Source organism: Branchiostoma belcheri, unplaced genomic scaffold (assembly GCF_001625305.1).
Source record: "Branchiostoma belcheri isolate BF01 breed outbred unplaced genomic scaffold, Haploidv18h27 scaffold85, whole genome shotgun sequence".
In the NCBI taxonomy this organism is placed as follows: domain Eukaryota; kingdom Metazoa; phylum Chordata; class Leptocardii; order Amphioxiformes; family Branchiostomatidae; genus Branchiostoma; species Branchiostoma belcheri.
The window spans coordinates 425200-442362 of record NW_017804520.1 but is presented as its reverse complement, the minus strand read 5'-3'; the positions used below and the strand labels follow the sequence as shown (position 1 = coordinate 442362).

Below are 17163 nucleotides of genomic sequence, written 5' to 3'. Positions count from 1 at the left end.
CCACAGATATCCGGTGACATATTTGGTATGAACAACTCCAAAATAATGTATTTCTGGACTTTTTGTCTTCGTCAGAAGGACTATGAAATTGTCTCGCCGGAGTGTGGGGAACTGCTGATTTTGCGATATAACTCTGGAAGGCATGATTCGACGTCCATGATTTTGGCAGGCAGATTACCATTGTTGAGGTCAAAGTCAAGTACAAGTTTCGGCTTCGTGGGGGGTCCTTGCGTCACGTAGGTGGACCTTTTGTGTTTGTGGCTTGTTAGCAAAATAACTCAAGTATTTGTAAAATGTTGATTATAATTCTTGGTGTGGTGCTTACTATTGTTGGGACCAAGGTTAAGTTCGTTACTGAGCTTCGTGGGGGGTTTCGTTGTGACTGCAGGGGGCATTTTGTTAATTTTTCTTGTGAGCAGGATAACTTTTGTATGTGTGGATGGAAGTTAATGAAATTTGATAGGCATGTTACTGTGGTGGTCTCCAAGATTGAGTTCAAAGATGAGAGTCGTGGAGGTCGTTATGTCCCCGTAATAGATCTTTTGTGTTTGTTTCTTTGTTTGTTTGTAGTTCAAGTACCGATGTGGCATGAGTCTAGATTTTGTATGGTGTAAAGGTATTGTAATATAGATTTTGTGGTGTAAGTTTGAACTCTTTGTTTATAGGAATGTGGAAAGAAGTTATATTGTTCTTATTTTTGGTTGTCCTGGTGTTGTCTTGTATGTAGGTCAACGACCTTCTGGCCAATTAGAGTAGGACATCTGTATTGGTTGTGCTCTGTCTTTTATGTAGGTCATCGACCTTGTGGCCAGAACAGCTGTCAGCTATATAGCTGTCCATGTTATTTGTATACTATTTGGTATTCAGTTTTCTGTCCCTTTTTTCTTCTATTGGTTGGTTATAGGCAGTAAGCCTCGTTTGCATAGGATATTTGTGCTATAGTGTTATGTATGCTATCGATGAGCTAGGTTACAGGTCAGACTCAACAGTATGTCTTTAATGGTGGAGTTTCCTTGGATTTCTCGGTGTGGAGTCCTCAACTATAGGGTATGTGTTTTCCCCTTTTCTTAAGTTGCGTTTTCCAGTAGTATGCCTTGCGTACTAACAGTGAAACGTCAAGAGGTCGGCGTTACTTTGCGTCGCAAAATGTAGGATAATGCGTTATGGAAGGTTTAAAAAATCCAGATTTCTCGGGGGTGCATATTCCCGGACCCGTTTTATTGTTTGCGCTTCGGCGCCTGGCGCCCGATGCGCCCTTGCAAAGTATAGGCGCTTTCGTAGACAAATTTGGCCGGCCAGGGAACACTAGTGTAAACTTGTTGTCTTATTCAGAAAGACTATGGAATTGTCTCGCCGCATTGTGGGTGACTGCGGATTTAGCAGAATAACCATGGAAGGCATAATTCGACGTCCATGATTTTTGGCAGGCAGATTACCGTTGTTGCCAATGTTGAGTGCAAATTCTGGGCTTTGTGGGGGGTTCGTACGGCATGTTAGTGCACCTTTTGTGTTTGTGGCTTGTGAGCAAAATAACTTTTGTATATGTATAAATTGATATGTATCATTTTTGGTAGACAGGTTACTATTGTTGAGACCAATTTTAAGTTTGTAAATGGGCTTCGTGGGGGTCCCTACGTCACTGCAGCGCACCTTTTGTGTTTAAAAATAATGACCAACGTCTGCTTGGAGACAGCTGCATTGTGAACCCCATAATGGGATGGGATCAAATAACGTTTAATGAGGGATTGTTCATTATAACTTCAGCTGGAGGAGGAAAGGTTGGACATGTATCACGTTATTTCATACGGCCACACGAAGTAATTGTTATGGATGACGTCCACTGGAGACCTGTGCGCCTGTAAAATCTGGCAAACTCTTTCAGGGTGTCCGTATCTTAAAAAAGGGAGTACAGAGATTCTTTTACTTTAGACTACATTGGTTATTAAAACGTAAAGAATAAACATGTTCATTTCTGTAGAACAACGTACATCTGACGAAGACATGAGATCTCCGACCTCTAGTTTGCTATTAATTTCAGACTGAATCCATTAGCAATTTTCCACCTAAGGACGTTATAAAGCACCAACCTTACGTCTCATACCTCCGTGAGATATTTCGAGTTTTTGTGGACGTCATGTTTTATTCACTTACTAGTAGTTTGAATTTCTCACTGCTAAAATTCTGTATATTCGTTTTCCCTCTAGCTCCCAAAAGGCAACAGGGATGCATACAACAGGCAGTTGAAAACCTTTTCTGGGACCTTTCTGTGCCTGGGGGCACACAGACACGAAAATGCCAAAAGTGCGATCCGTTGACAGGCCGCCAGACGGCGGGTGGGGTTGGGTAGTGGTGGCCAGCACGTTCTTCGTCAATATGCTGGTGGTTGGGACCTTGAAGTCCTTCGGAGTGTTCTACGCAGAGTTCAGGGAAGTTTTCCAGGAGAGTGCCGGGATGACGTCCTTCATCAGTTCTATCCTAGGGGGTATGCTGTTGATGTGTTGTGAGTATCTGGAGATGTATTGAAGATCGTTGATTAAAATTTGAGGTTGATTGCAGCCCTCACGAAAAACCATAACTACACGTCCGATAAACATTTGAAAGATAATTTGACGCTGATAATAATCAGATTTTTAGAGCCTGACAATGATAATCTTTCAGCTGTGTTTGCCGGTGCTCTGAGCAACCTGACCAGCTGCCGTACTGTGATCATCACAGGGGGCGTCATTTCTGCCGTGGGGCTTGTCGTCAGCTTCTTCGCACGGACGATGACTCACCTGTTCTTCAGTGTGGGGGTCCTCACAGGTCAGTGGTTGTCTGCCTCGGTGTTTTTTTTTCGATAACTTGGAAATGCAGTATATCATGAGAAACAGGTGGAGGCATGAAAGGAATGAAAAATTTCATTTATCTTACTAGAGAATCGCTTACTGCTACATCTGTTTCATACATGCCTACATTTAACGACCTTTTATTGTTATGTTCTTAGGATTTGGCCTCTCCCTGATGCACTCTCCAAGCATGGCTATAATTGGACGCTACTTTGGCAGGCGGCACGCCACAGCCAATGGGGTCGGCGTATGTGGATCGGGGATTGGCACTTTCGCATTTGCTCCACTCTATCAGTTCCTTGTAGACGAGTTCGGGTGGAGAGGGGCTTTACTGATTGTGGCCGGCATACCATTGAACGGCTGCGTCTGTGGTGCCATGATGAGACCCATACATCTCAAAGAGGATTGCAAGGAGGAAGAAGTCGACATCGAACCCCAGGGTAGTACTGATCAAGAACAAAAGAAAAGGATTTTTCATTTCTGTGAGAAAGTCATGGAAGCGTTTGACGTGACCTTACTGAAACACCGCCCTTTCCTTGTTTACTGTGTGTCGCTATTCGGAACCTCGCTGGGCAGCTCCATGATATTTGTGCACCTTGTAGCCCATGCTCAACACGTTGGAATGGAGAAGACGCCAGCCGCTTTTCTACTGTCAATCTTGGGAATCTCAGAGGCGGTGTCAAGGCCGTTACACGGGTGGCTGTCGGACAGGGTACACATCAGTAAGCTGTACTATTACATGGTTGGCAATATCGGACTGGCCATACTTAACATCGCCATACCGTTCGGAAGAACCTACACGGGCCTTGTGGTGTGCATGGTGCTGTACGGATTTTTCTCGGGCAGTTTCAACGCACTCCTTGCTGTGATGGTGAGGATATACAGCAGCATTTCCAGGATTTCCAGTGGGCTAGGGTGGGCGCTCGTATTCGAGGGGGCCGCCTTCCTACTCGGGCCACCTATTGCAGGTACGCAAGGGTTATCACTTGTCTAATATTTCTCTTCATTTACACTCTCAAGCATTAGTTACAAGATAGGTGAAGTGATACGCCTTTAGCAAAACAGTTTTTACATGTCTACTAGAACACGGTACTATCAAGTTCGACTATTTTGCCTTGTACCCACTGCCAGGTTGGCTCTATGACGCAACGGGCAACTACGACATGTCTTTCTACGCTGCTGGCATCTTTATCTTCCTGTCTGCGGTCGTGCTTTTCCTCATTCCCTGTTCAACACCAAGAGGGTCATCCTCGATCGGTTCTGCCACCAGTGAGCCCAATCAGGACGGAATTAAGATAGTTGCCTTCAGAAATTTGGGTACAGAAACTGGTAAGAGTGACTCATCAGGCCAAAGCAACCCTGGTTTTGAGGAATGATGGTTATATTGTCGGTGGTTTTCGGTGTAACATGCTAGTGGGCTAGCTCCCAGCCGTAGCGTTTGTACTTCTGTGCGGCCCAAGGGCTATAGGCAGAGATGGGCACCTCTCTATACCCTTAAGTGTGTGAGGCGGATCCTTTTTACCGTCAAAGTGGTAGTGAGTCTTGTACAAATAGATGGAGGTTTGATCTTATTACGAGGGGTGTTCAAAAAGTTCTCGGCCTCACCTAGAAAACGTCAGGGCAGTAAAATTATTCTTACGCTATTTTTTTATATAGTCCTCTCTAACTGCAATGCACTTGGTCCGGTGATGTTCCAGCTTTATTTTCCCCTTGTGGAAGAAGGTTGCATCTGGACCCCCCAGATAGGCCTATACCGCATAGATGACGTCATCATTACCATCAAAACGTTGACCACGTAAGTGGAACTTGAGTTTAGGAAACAGGTATAAGTCCAAGGGTGCTAGGTCAGGTGAATTGGACGGGTGGGGTTAGACTGCAAACCCAAATTCGTTTGCTGCTGTCGCTGACCCTTGTGTTGTGTGGACAGGTGCATTTTCATCACGCCAGCTCGGAGCTTTCCTCTCCTTTTCTCTTTGATCGTTGCCCTCAAATGTCGTAATTCTGTTTTATAGTACTCCCCATTGATGCTTTAACCCCTTCGCATATAGTCAATCATGATTACTTCCTTACTGTCCCAGAAAACAGAGGCAAAAACCCTGTCAACGGACGAAACTCGCTAAAACTTCTTTGGGGGACGGGGAAAATTCTTCATCCATTGTTTGCTCTGTTGTTTTGATTCGGGGTGAAAGTGGTGAACCCAGCTCATCTTGAGTGAGAAATGTTTTGAGGAAACTGCATGAATTGGACTGAATTCGTTCCTTGAAATGTCCAGCCTGTTTAAGTTCTGATGTTCAAAAAACATTCGAGGCACCCATCATGCAGACAGTTTGTTCATCCCCAGGATGTTCGACAAAATATTGTGAACTGAGTCATAACACAGGCCAAAGAACCTGCTACATGTTGGACAGTCTCACATCTGTCATTCACTACCGTGTGATGGATGGCCTCAACTGGATTGTCCGTGGTGCTGATTTGTGGCATCCTGACATATGTTCATCTTTTGTGCTGTCCTTGCCGCGCTTGTAGCTAGTAACCCCGTTCTTTATATCTAAATAAGAAGGGGAGTCATCACCAAGTGTCTTGACCATGTCTTCATGGATGTCCTTAGGAGACATCCCTTTTTATCGATACACTTGATCACAGCACACGCTTCTTTTGCGGCCATTTTGTGATTTGCCCTCACCCACCCCATTTTCACGGGGCGTCACGTGCTCATTAATGAATACAAAAATTTGAATTTTTGTGTGCAGTGATGTAAGACGTCATAGTATACAGCTATACCAAAGAATAGGAGTTTGACCTTTATTTTCTAGGTGAGGCCGAGAACTTTTTGAACACCCCTCGTACCAATGGAAGAATATGCAGGTGTCTAACAGTAGCTATAGATTGAAACGTAAATCTGTAGACAGTGCAGATACCTTTAAGTCAATATAATATAATATATATATATATATTAATGAACAATTGATGATCCACTTGCAATTCTAACCTCCACTAACAAGGAATATGTCAGAAAGAGGAGACATCTTGTCATCCAAAAATCATTGACTTGTTAATGTCAGTCAAATACAAAGAAATGTTAAGTTAAGCATTACAGCAAAACAAATATACGAAATGTGTTTTTGTCAGTATCAAGCAAGTACATAATCATGAATGCTTGTGCAATAAAACTGTATTATTAATTTTTTGTAACCATGCTTTTTGTGTTTATTTCTAACAAATTGAAGAGTATATAAGAGTTCTATAACGACGTCAACCATTTTTCGACGTAAGAGCTTTTCAAAGCTTTTCTACTGTTCATTGTCTCCTTTAACCCGTGCCAGTGTTGTCGGTGTCTTTTAACAATGTCAGATACAAACATTACACCACTTAACACATTTACAGCCAACAAAAAGTCATGTCACAAATCTGCCGTCCTATGTCACAAATGGTTATGACTTATGGGGCCTTATCAGCCAGAAAATTAATTGGTGACGCCTAGCGAGCCTATATGGCCAGGTCAGCTCAGGTAAGAGGTCACCTGGTGTCAGTCTTGATATTTTATAGATTTGAAAGACAAGATGGTTACCAACCAACAAAAAGGTAATACTCCAAATCCGCCATCCTGTGTCACAAAGGTTATGACTTATGGGGTCTTCGTAGACTCAGCCAGAAAAGGTCATGTAAGCGGTCACCTGGTATAATTCTTGGTTAACGTTTAATTTATAGAGTGGAAAGACAAGATCGTAACCAAATGTTTAAAGATGGCTACGAAATAGCTGGAGATCTGGTGACCCGGATCTTGAGACAGTTGCGCGCGTTCCATGCCAGGACTAGGACGACTCAGGGACTAGTCCTTCGGAATAAGACGCAGGACATTGACCTTGAAGAGTTAACACTCAAGAGATTAAGACAATCGTAAGTCTGTTGTGCAGCGTTTTCAGGATTTCGTCCATCACCCAGGTTGGTTGTATGATACAACTGGAATCTACGACATGTCTTTCGTCGTCGCTGCCATCTGTATTTTCCTGTCTGTGTTCGTCCGTAATCAGCGCTGAGGATTCAACGTAAGTCGTAATCACCAAAAATTGCTAACTTAGACACAATGATATAGGATGCGTTCATGTTTAAGCTCAGGTGGTTTGAAGTGAAGTGCCTATAATCTATGTTGCACCCATCATCTATAGTCGCGTTATTGTTTTTCAACACTGTAGGGACTGCCCAACACAGTAAAAGAATGGCAACGTCGCAGTTCGCTGGAAAGCCGCCAGATGGTGGATGGGGATGGATGGTGGTGGTCGGCACTTTCTTCATACATGTTGTACAGGTCGGTTTTGCCTTGTCCTTCGGAGTGTTCTACACAGAGTTCCGGGAGGTTTTCCAAGAGAGTGCCGGGATCACCTCCTTCACCAGTTCTATCCTCGGGGCTGTCATGTTGATGTGTTGTGAGTATACAACCTTACTAATGCAGCTTATACATGATTATGGCATGTTGGAATTTGTATGGTCGATAACATGACGCTTGTGTCCTGTTGACGACATTGATGTTTCCATATGATGTTGATATCAAGGTGATCATTGAAGTGATGACCAAATATGACATGACATCAATGAATATCGTATTTATTTGTGTTTATAGAATTACATACTGATGCCGATGCATCAGTTTGAGAGGTTTTACATAACAATGCATAGCTGGACAAGTGATCTCAGTAGTGTTTCTAGATAAAATCAATGAAAGATGGCGATGATGTGTCATCTTCCAGCTCCCTTTGCCGGTGCTCTGAGCAACCTGACCAGCTGCCGTACTGTGATCATCGCAGGGGGCGTCATTTCTGCCTGTGGGCTTGTCGTCAGCTTCTTCGCACAGACGATGATACACTTGTTCTTCAGTGTGGGGATCCTTACAGGTCAGTGTTTGTCTCTCAGTGATGCCTACTGCATGGAAAATGGTAATATGTATCTATATGGATATTCTCTCTGATGAGCGAGACTGCAATGATTTTATTCAGGACGTCTCTCAGTAAAACAATCTCACTCTTAACTCCAAACAATTTGTTCCTCAGGATTGGGTATAAGCCTGATGTACTCACCAAGCCTTGCCATGATTGGACGATACTTCGAAAAGCGACACGCCACAGCCAATGGGATCGCAGTCTGTGGCACTGGGGTCGGCATCTTTGCCCTCCCTCCACTCTTCCAGTTTCTTATTGACGAGTTCGGGTGGAGGGGGGGCCCTCTTGATCGTAGGAGGTTTACTGCTCAATGGCTGTGTTTGTGGTGCCTTGATGAGGCCCACACACCTTGAGGAGGAAGATCATAGTAAAGAACAAGTCGACAACGACGCACAGAGTAGTGAAGATAAAAAAATGACAACTCTCGTTTCTATTGGTCAGAAGATCATGGAAACGTTTGATGTCATCTTGCTGAAACACCGCCCTTTTCTTGTTTACTGTGTGTCGTTATTTGGAACCTCGCTGGGTAACTCTATGATTTTTGTGCATCTTGTAGCCCATGCTCAAAACATTGGAGTGGAGAAGACTTCAGCCGTTTTTTTACTGTCAATTATGGGAATCTCAGAAGTGGTGTCCAGGCCGTTACACGGGTGGCTGTCGGACAGGATACACATCAGTAAGGTCTACTATTACATGATTGGAAATACCGGACTGGCCATAACGAACATCACCATACCGTTCGGGAGAACCTACACGGGCCTTGTGGTGTGCATGGTGCTGTACGGATTTTTTTCGGGACCCTTAAATGCACTAAAAGCTGTAATGGTGAAGATATACAGCAGCGTTTCCAGGATTTCCAGTGGACTGGGATGGGCGCTCGTCTTCGAGGGAGCTGCCTTCTTACTTGGGCCACCTATTGCAGGTACTATGTGTTATCTATCACCTGTCTATTTCTCTTCATTTATACTCTTTAGCGTCGGTTACAGGATAGTTGAAGTGATACGTTTTCAGCAAAGAGGTATGTAGATGTACATGTATAAAACAAGGTATAATAAATATGTACTATTTTTCCGTTCATTCACTGCCAGGTTGGCTCTACGACGCAACGGACAACTACGACATGTCTTTCTACGCGGCTGGCATCTTTATCTTCCTGTCTGTGGTCGTGCTTTTCCTCATTCCCTGTTCAACAACAAGAGGGTCATCCTCGCTCGATTCTGACACCAGTGAGCCCAATCAGGACGGAATCAAGATAGTCGCCTTCAGAAATCTGGGTACAGAAACTGGTAGGAGTGACTCAGGCCAAAGCAACCCTGGTTTCCAGGCATGATAGGTATACGCTGTTTACACTACTGTGTGGCCCAAGCGCTATAGGCAGAGATGGACACAGACCTATACCCTGAAGGTGTGAGACGGATCCGTTTAAACGTCAAAGTGGTAGCAAATACAAAGGAATGGGGTTTGATTTTTATCACCACTGCCGGAAGATTATACAGGCGTCTATCAGTAGAAGAAGACTTAAGGCATTGCAAGATACTTTGAATTTAAGTCACTTTTGTTGTTATATAATGATCAGAATAAGGAAAAACAAGTTACAGTATTCTTAGCCTTTATATACTCATGATGAGATCATCAAAGCTAGTGAAAGCTGTTCAAAGGACTAATTTCACTGAAAATATAACAGGGACAATTATAGTGCTTTTTGTCGTAGATGGAATTGATAATCGGGGATGATGTATTGAGTTTAGTATCAAAACTGCATACGTCATAATAAAAAGCAACTGTCAGTAAAATCTGCTTTTATAATGTAAGAACACTTTGTGTTTTACCTAGCTAAGAGAATTCGTTTTTGTTCTCGCAAATGGTAGGATCAAAATATGTAATATCTGTTTGCTTGTCTGCTTGCTTTATGAAATAAACACATGCCTATACTACCCCTATATAAGTGTAAGTATCGGTCCGATCCTACTGAGAATGCATTATGTTGTCTGCTATACAACATTTATTTTCCTAGGCCTAAATAAGTTACGTAAGATTCATTCACAATTTGCTATACGGTGCATGTAGAATGTCTTGGGGGAACACTGTTTGGTGTTATGGAATTACCAAGGCCCTAGGGGCATTCAAGAAGTCCGAACTCAGCAAAACCGGATACGGCAAGAATTGTGTTACGTAGCGTAGGAAGTTGTCCTGCCGAATGTATTCTTGCCTGTTTGTACAGGTGCTTTAAAACACTGACTCTTGAAGTCGCGGCACGTTAACCACTGAATTCCCCGATATGTGTAACAGTACCTGTCGGGGTTACACAATCCTACCAGAAGTGCACTTCCCTTTTTACTTCTACGTAGATGTACATAGATGTACATGTAAAGATGTACATATCGTACACAATGTGACCTCTGACCGGCAACCTGGAACCGGTTTGCGTGACACAAAGGGAGGGGTGTACGTATGTGCCTTGCGGGATGCACACACACGACTGAACAGGTCGCCGAAAGTTCACTGTCTTGGGTCGGGGACCTCTTGAGTGGAGCATAGACGACTGCGTCACTATTAAAGACTGACTGTGAGCACATTTTTCTCGTCTTTGTCTGCAGAAAAGGTAAGACAGCTGCGGTGCCTTTCTTGACCTAACCTTTGACTCAACCTATATACATGTATTTGGTGTAGGACTACCTCATTACTACATTTACAGCTTCACCATCAGTCCTATAGCTATGAACGTAGATTTGTCCTTGCTAACGACATGGTTCAATGACATGCATGTTGATGTCATACGAAGTTCACAAATTCCACACGCCGTCCTGGTTTGTGTTGTCTGCATGCCCTCGCTCCCCTGGGACACTAGCAGCACCAACACCCTTTGGTTTAATATACCTGACAAGGCAATCAGAGATGGCAGATTTTACCTCTACCCATATTGCTTGGTGACTCTCCCAGTCCCACAGACAAGAAATAGTAGTCCTTATGATGTATATGACAACACACGCATAATGACACATAGACAATATCAGACAAAGAGACCAGCCCAATCAACTTACTTAACTCCCTTGGGGTGAAATAATAATATTGAAGTCACCAACAGAGACAAATAAAATCGTTGGCCTAGACACAGCAACATTTCGGGTGGTTTTACAAACTTGCATAAATCCTATAATCTATGTTGCTCCTATCCTTAATCTTTGGTCATGCGTTGTTTTTCAGCACAGGGACGGTGAAACGTAGCTAAAAGAATGGCAAAAGCGCAGTTCGCTGAAAAGCCGCCAGATGGGGGATGCCGGGGATGGATGGTGGTGGTCGGCACTTTCTTCATACATGTTGTAGTGGTCGGTTCTGCCAAGTCTTTCGGAGTGTTCTACGCAGAGTTCAGGGAAGTTTTCCAGGAGAGCGCCGGGATGACGTCCTTCATCAGTTCTATTCTCGGGGGTGTTCTGTTGATGTGTTGTGAGTATACAACCGTATTCAGTCTAATGCAGTTTATACCTAATTATTTTACTCCGGGCGAGGTTATGGTTGATAACCTGACGCTCGTGTCTTGTTGTAAGTGACAATGATGTTCAATATAGCTCTATGATATTGATCAAGGTGATCATTGATAGGTGAAGATAATAATGACCAAAGATGATATCAATGAAACCGTTTTATTCATGTTTATAGAATTAATTGCGGTTGCCGAAGGGCTGTGCATCGGGACAATGATTTAAGTGCTGTCAGTAATCCTCCTAGTTAACTTACAACTAATGGTAGACGATGATGTGTCATCTTCCAGCTCCCTTTGCCGGTGCCCTGAGCAACCTGACCAGCTGCCGTACTGTGATCATCGCAGGGGGCGTCATTTCTGCCGTGGGGCTTGTCGTCAGCTTCTTCGCACAGACGATGACACACCTGTTCTTCAGTGTGGGGATCCTCACAGGTCGGTGTAGTCCCTTTTCTTCTTCTGTTTCTTCTTCAAATGTTGGAAAGCATTACCACCGCATGGAAAATGGCTATAGGTGTTCTCTCTGATGAGCGAGACTGCATTGGTTTTTATATTTTAACGTCACTCAGTAACACAATTCCACACCTAAGTCCCAACGATTTCTTCTTCAGGATTGGGTCTATGTCTGATGTACTCACCAAGCCTGGCTATGATTGGACGCTACTTCGACAAGCGGCACGCCACAGCCAATGGGATCGCAGTTTGTGGCACTGGGGTTGGCATCTTTGCTCTTCCTCCACTCTTCCAGTTTCTTATTGATGAGTTCGGGTGGAGAGGGGCCCTCTTGATCGTCGGGGGTTTACTGTTCAATGGCTGTGTTTGTGGTGCCCTGATGAGGCCAATACACTTGAAGGAAGATCGTGGCAAAAATCAAGACAACATTGAAGCACAGAGTAGTGAAGATAGGAAAAAGACAACTCTTGTTTCTTTTTGTCAGAAGATACTGCAACCGTTTGACGTGACCTTACTAAAACACCGCTCTTTCGTCATTTACAGTGTGTCCTCGTTCCTAACCTCGCTGGGCAACTCAATAATTTTTGTACACCTTGTAGCCCATGCTCAAAAGGTTGGAGTAGAAAAGACACCAGCCGCTTTTCTCCTGTCAATCATGGGAATTTCAGAGGCCGTCTCCAGACTGTTAAACGGTTGGCTGTCGGACAGAAGAAAGATCAGTAAAGTTTACTATTACATGATTGGAATCACTGGACTAGCCATATCTAACATCGCCATACCGTTCGGGAGAACATACACAGGCCTTGTGGTGTGCATGGTGTTCTATGGATTTTTTTCGGGCATTTTCTTCCCACTCATTGCAGTTTTGGTACGAAAATACAGCGGAGTGTCCCGCATTTCCGGTGGGCTTGGGTGGGCCTTTGTCTTCCAGGACGCTGCCTGGCTGCTTGGACCTCCCGTTGCAGGTAAGAAACAAGTGGTTCATCCTTGTTACTCACTAGTAGCGTTTCCCTATATATATATATATTTCAAATACCTAATATGCGACAATTTTGTCCATTACCCAGGTTGGCTGTATGATGCGACTGGAAACTACGACTGGTCTTTCTTCGCGGCTGCCATCTTTATTTTCGCGTCAGTGCTCGTGCTTCTCCTCAACCCGTGCTCAACAACCAGAAGGACACTTGGCCCCGGTACCGGTCAACTTCCAGACCAGTGCGACGGAGTAGTTGTTCTTAGCCACATGCCGCGGGATACCAGTAGTAATGTCGGCCAAACGAACCCGACTTTTCGAGAAATGTAGATGACCTCCCCTGTATGCCTGTGTATGAGACACTTTTCTGGAAACAATTATGTAACTGTTAACTTTTAACGATAGATTCGAAGCATTTCGCAGCAAGGATGAATGGGACGCTCGCGTATGTTTTCATAACAGTATCGCAATTCAAGACGCTAGAAAAAGCAGACTTTTGTAAATTTGCTACAGGTTTTATCCATTTATATCTATAAATAAAACTCAATGTCAGTGGCTAGCCTCCCACTGTAGCGTTAATGTTTGCAAGTACTGTGGCCCTTCTAGCAACAGAGATGGACACAGCATTATACTCCGAAAGCTTTACACTACTGTCTACTGTGTGGCCCAAGGGCTATACAGAGATGGACACAGTTTTATACCCCTAAAGCTAGGTGTGAGACCCATCAGTGTATACTGTCAAAAACTGTAAGTACAAAGAAATGGGGTTTTTAACTTATCAGAATATGCAAGTGTCTAGCAATACAAGATGTAAAACTTAAGTCGAATTAATTGGTTGGAATGAGGAAACAACAAGTTATTGTTACCTGTTGTATACTCATCAGAGCTTGTAAAAGCTGTTTAAAGAACACATGTCAGTGAAAATATAACAGGAACAACAAGAATATCGCCTGCAGACGTTTTATATGGTGTTATGGAATCACTAAGCCCTGAGGCATTCAAGATTTGCGAGCTCAGCAGAACCGGATACGGCAATGTTGGTTACGTACTAGGTAGATAGTTCTGAAGGCTCTTCCTGTTCGAACAGGTGCCTCAAAACACTTGACTCTCGAAGTCGTACACGGCCAACCACTGATATCCAAAATACATATTGCATACACTTTTTTAAGGTACACGTGGGTGGGTAACTCACACACCTGCATACAGTGGACGACCCGAGTCTGCCCGGCACCCTGGGACCGGTTTGGGTCTATGTGACAGAATTCGAAAGGGATGTGCCTTGCGGTATCGATGCACACAAACGATTGGAGAGGTCAGGTCGCCGAAAGTTCGTCGTCTTGGAGATAGACCTTTTGAGTGGACATCACAGACAACTGCGTCTGAGGTTAACTGTGAGTATACTTTTGATTTTTTGACTGTATAAACACATATATATATAATAAATTATACAGCCAGAACTGCCAAACTAGCCAGAGGATATTATAAAGGGCTAGCCTTCACGACTAGAAAATAAACCATTAGTAACAGGTAACAGTTAACAGTGTCGGTTACATATAAACAGATAAACATACTATACATACTTTTCTCGCCTTTGTCTACAATAAAGTAAGTTAGCCACGGTGCCATTACCCTTTGGCTCAGCCTACTTGTAGGACTAGTATGACTAAGTTTACAGCAGCCCCTGTAAGCTGTGCAAAACGAATTCGAATGTAGATTGGTCATTGCTGTCGACCTACTACATGGACATGAATATTAATGTCAAACTATGTTTGAAAATTCCATCCGCCGTCCTGGTTTGTGCTGTTTGTGTTAGGCACACTACCGCACCATGAACTTATACCAACCAGGCAATCAGAGATGGCAGGCTTCATCGCATGCATCCCCATCCCCAACAAAGTTGACAGAGACCTGCTATAAAATCGCTGCCCTACATCTTCTGGTGTATTACGTCCAGGGGTATTACGTCCTGGCCTAGCCTAGACACAGTAAGATTCTAAATTGCTTTTGCATGTTTAAGCTTAGGTAGTTTTGCATGAATCCCATAATTTATGTCGCTCCTATCCTTGATATGTAGTCACGTATCGTTTTTCAACACAGGGACTGCACGACATAACAAGAGGAATGGCAAAGAGGCAGTTTGCTGAAAAGCCGCCAAATGGCGGGTGGGGCTGGATGGTGGTGGTCGGCACTTTCTTCATACATGTTGTAGTGGTCGGTTCTACCAAGGCTTTCGGCGTGTTCTACGCGGAGTTCAGGGAGGTTTTCCAGGAGAGTGCCGGGATCACCTCCTTTATCAGTTCTATCCTAGGGGGTATGCTGTTGATGTGTTGTGAGTATACAACCATATTAATGCACCTAATACATAATTATTTCTGACATTTCGCTCTCGGGGAAAAAGTTATGGTGAACAACTTGACACTTCAACCTTATTAATGGCCATGTTGTTTCTTTCTGATGTCGATCAAGGGGGGATTCTCTCTCCAACTCTCTCCAACTCTCTTCATTATTGCCATGAACAGTTTAGATCAGGGAATCCCACCGAGCATCACTCCAGTTAAATATGCTGATGATCTCACGAACTCTGAGTTTTTGATGGCCTCCTTGCCGGGTCTAATGCAGGTGGCACTGGACAAGGTAGACGCCTGGGCAAACTCTTTCTGCATGAGTGCCAATGCAAAAAAGACCAAAGATATGGTCATCAGTTGTCGCCGCAGCCCTGTAGTACCCCCTCCACTTACCTCACTGCTCAAAAATCGGAATATCCGGACGTTTCCGGACCTGTACATGTCCCGTGAAACTTGGCGTGCCCGGGTGTGTCCGGGTGTGTGCAGGAAATGTCGGCAACGGCGTGTGCGGGTCTGTGATACCTCCGGACATGCCCGGACACCTGGTAATTAGTCGTGTGTACGGGAATATACGGGCCTGCACACGTCGCAAGTACTGCCAAACAATAAGGGGTCACCATACATGTAGATCGTTTCGCAAATGCGTAAGTTGAGAGGTGCACATGTGTTTTCAAAGCCGGTAAGAAGAACGGGCAAAATGCTGGTTAGAAAACAATATTATTTTCACTCCCGAAATCTACCTAAACATGAGTTCGTTCCATGAACCGAATTACTATCTAAAAACGTTGTAGGTAACAGGCAACGCAACACAAAGACAAGACATCTAGATTGGATGGTAGAGGAAATCAGCGTTACATTAAAAGTTGGTGAATAGAATAAATGTTGTTTGGGGGCCGATGTCTGCTATAAACTCGCCCTCGCCAGAGTCTGGTTGACTTTTGGGCCACACCAGGCTTATATAAACTCTGCTAAAGAATCTAGACGGATATATAAAGCTTGGTATGAACTAAGGATTTATATGAACATGGAGCTTCAACTAGGTTATGATATAACGTCCTTGGTATGAATGGGGTCTAAGTGTATCCCTGTATATATTTGTAACTATAACCCTTGCTATGAACAATGAGTAGATTTCTTTGTGTGGTCCATCGTCTCCCCGCATATATTAACGCCTCATTATACCGGCACCATATTGAATCTACAGTGGGCAAAAACAACAACACAATTACTGATCAGAATTTTACCAAACTAGTCTATTGGGAACCTTCGACCTTGACATATTTCACCTTTGGAAACATGGTCGTTTTCTTTGGTAATGAGAGGGACCGCTCTGGTGTTTTTTCAAATATCAGCCCACTTTAGTGTAAAAATAATTTTTTGGAAGAGGCAAAAGATGCACGGTTTACTTGTACATTGTTGTCAGATGTGTATTGTGGTGTCATGGTCAGAGACGAGACGGCGCCCATGTCTTATTTACCTTGTTTGTTTGTTTTATATAAGAGAGGTTTAACTTCCTTGGTTATATTTAATTTTATACTTTAAGAACACGAAGTTGAAAACATTACACGGGTAAACTGCAAATTATGTGTTGATGATAACATTCCAGACTATTTTATAGCCTATGTTTTTTATTAGTGTGCGTGCAACTTTTACATAATAGACAAGCGGGACATTTCACAACTCTTTGTATATCATTATTCCTGCGGTGACCTGTAAACCAGACCAGCCAATTGCATGCATTTCTCTTTGTTGGGGTTTGAAAAGAGGGCCAATCAACGCTCGGGTCATTATTTTGAAATCTTTCCGTTACATGCCTGGTTGTGGAGCGTGCATTGTACAACTATCCTGGACACAAGCAAGTCACGCAAGGAACTTAGTGAGAGCATGGAGGTAGAAAAGGGTCCATGGTGAGAGATTGTGTCATATCTCATCATCAACACAGGAATATCGGTATTGCGCCTTTCTACGTAAATTGGAGCAGTTTTCAAGACAAGAACGCCGTGGGACACTGGCAAGACGAACTGGGACAAGACTACTCTCCAAGCTGAGGTTGATTGGGAAGATTGTGAACGTCAGAGTATGCCTCGTTCTTTGGAAAGCCGGTAGCCAGGATCCTGGGAACCAGGCTGCGGGCACAGGCGAGTGATAGTCCGCG

General features: G+C 43.8%; 2 protein-coding genes and 2 pseudogenes across 2 annotated transcripts; all 4 read left to right on the top strand.

Annotated features, from left to right (window-relative positions):
* Window positions 1–2292: 2292 nt before the first annotated feature.
* On the top strand, window positions 2293–4201 carry LOC109486998 (monocarboxylate transporter 13-like). The gene is made up of 5 exons (XM_019790914.1): window positions 2293–2500; window positions 2659–2802; window positions 2984–3247; window positions 3308–3793; window positions 3957–4201. Exons 1-5 carry the CDS (start codon window positions 2293–2295, stop codon window positions 4199–4201), a joined length of 1347 nt encoding a protein of 448 aa, XP_019646473.1.
* A 2840-nt stretch (window positions 4202–7041) lies between these two features.
* Window positions 7042–9089, top strand: LOC109486997 (annotated as a pseudogene).
* A 1104-nt stretch (window positions 9090–10193) lies between these two features.
* Window positions 10194–13023, top strand: LOC109487063 (monocarboxylate transporter 13-like). Its single transcript, XM_019791015.1, has 5 exons — window positions 10194–10361; window positions 10964–11203; window positions 11529–11672; window positions 11849–12655; window positions 12758–13023. The coding sequence occupies exons 2-5, from the start codon at window positions 10993–10995 to the stop codon at window positions 12991–12993; spliced, it is 1398 nt and encodes a 465-aa protein (XP_019646574.1). The 5' UTR covers window positions 10194–10361; window positions 10964–10992; the 3' UTR covers window positions 12994–13023.
* A 1761-nt stretch (window positions 13024–14784) lies between these two features.
* Window positions 14785–17163, top strand: part of LOC109487040 — a 4472-nt pseudogene continuing 2093 nt past the window's right edge.

Excerpts from the sequence above, each read along its gene's own strand:
- LOC109486998 (XM_019790914.1), top strand. The coding sequence starts at position 2,293 with ATGCCAAAAGTGCGATCCGTTGACAGGCCGCCAGACGGCGGGTGGGGT. Across the intron at positions 2,803-2,983 it reads CAGTGTGGGGGTCCTCACAG|GATTTGGCCTCTCCCTGATG; the intron begins GTCAGTGGTTGT and ends TTATGTTCTTAG. Across the intron at positions 3,794-3,956 it reads ACTCGGGCCACCTATTGCAG|GTTGGCTCTATGACGCAACG; the intron begins GTACGCAAGGGT and ends ACCCACTGCCAG.
- LOC109487063 (XM_019791015.1), top strand. The coding sequence starts at position 10,993 with ATGGCAAAAGCGCAGTTCGCTGAAAAGCCGCCAGATGGGGGATGCCGG. Across the intron at positions 11,204-11,528 it reads GGGTGTTCTGTTGATGTGTT|CTCCCTTTGCCGGTGCCCTG; the intron begins GTGAGTATACAA and ends GTCATCTTCCAG. Across the intron at positions 12,656-12,757 it reads GCTTGGACCTCCCGTTGCAG|GTTGGCTGTATGATGCGACT; the intron begins GTAAGAAACAAG and ends TCCATTACCCAG.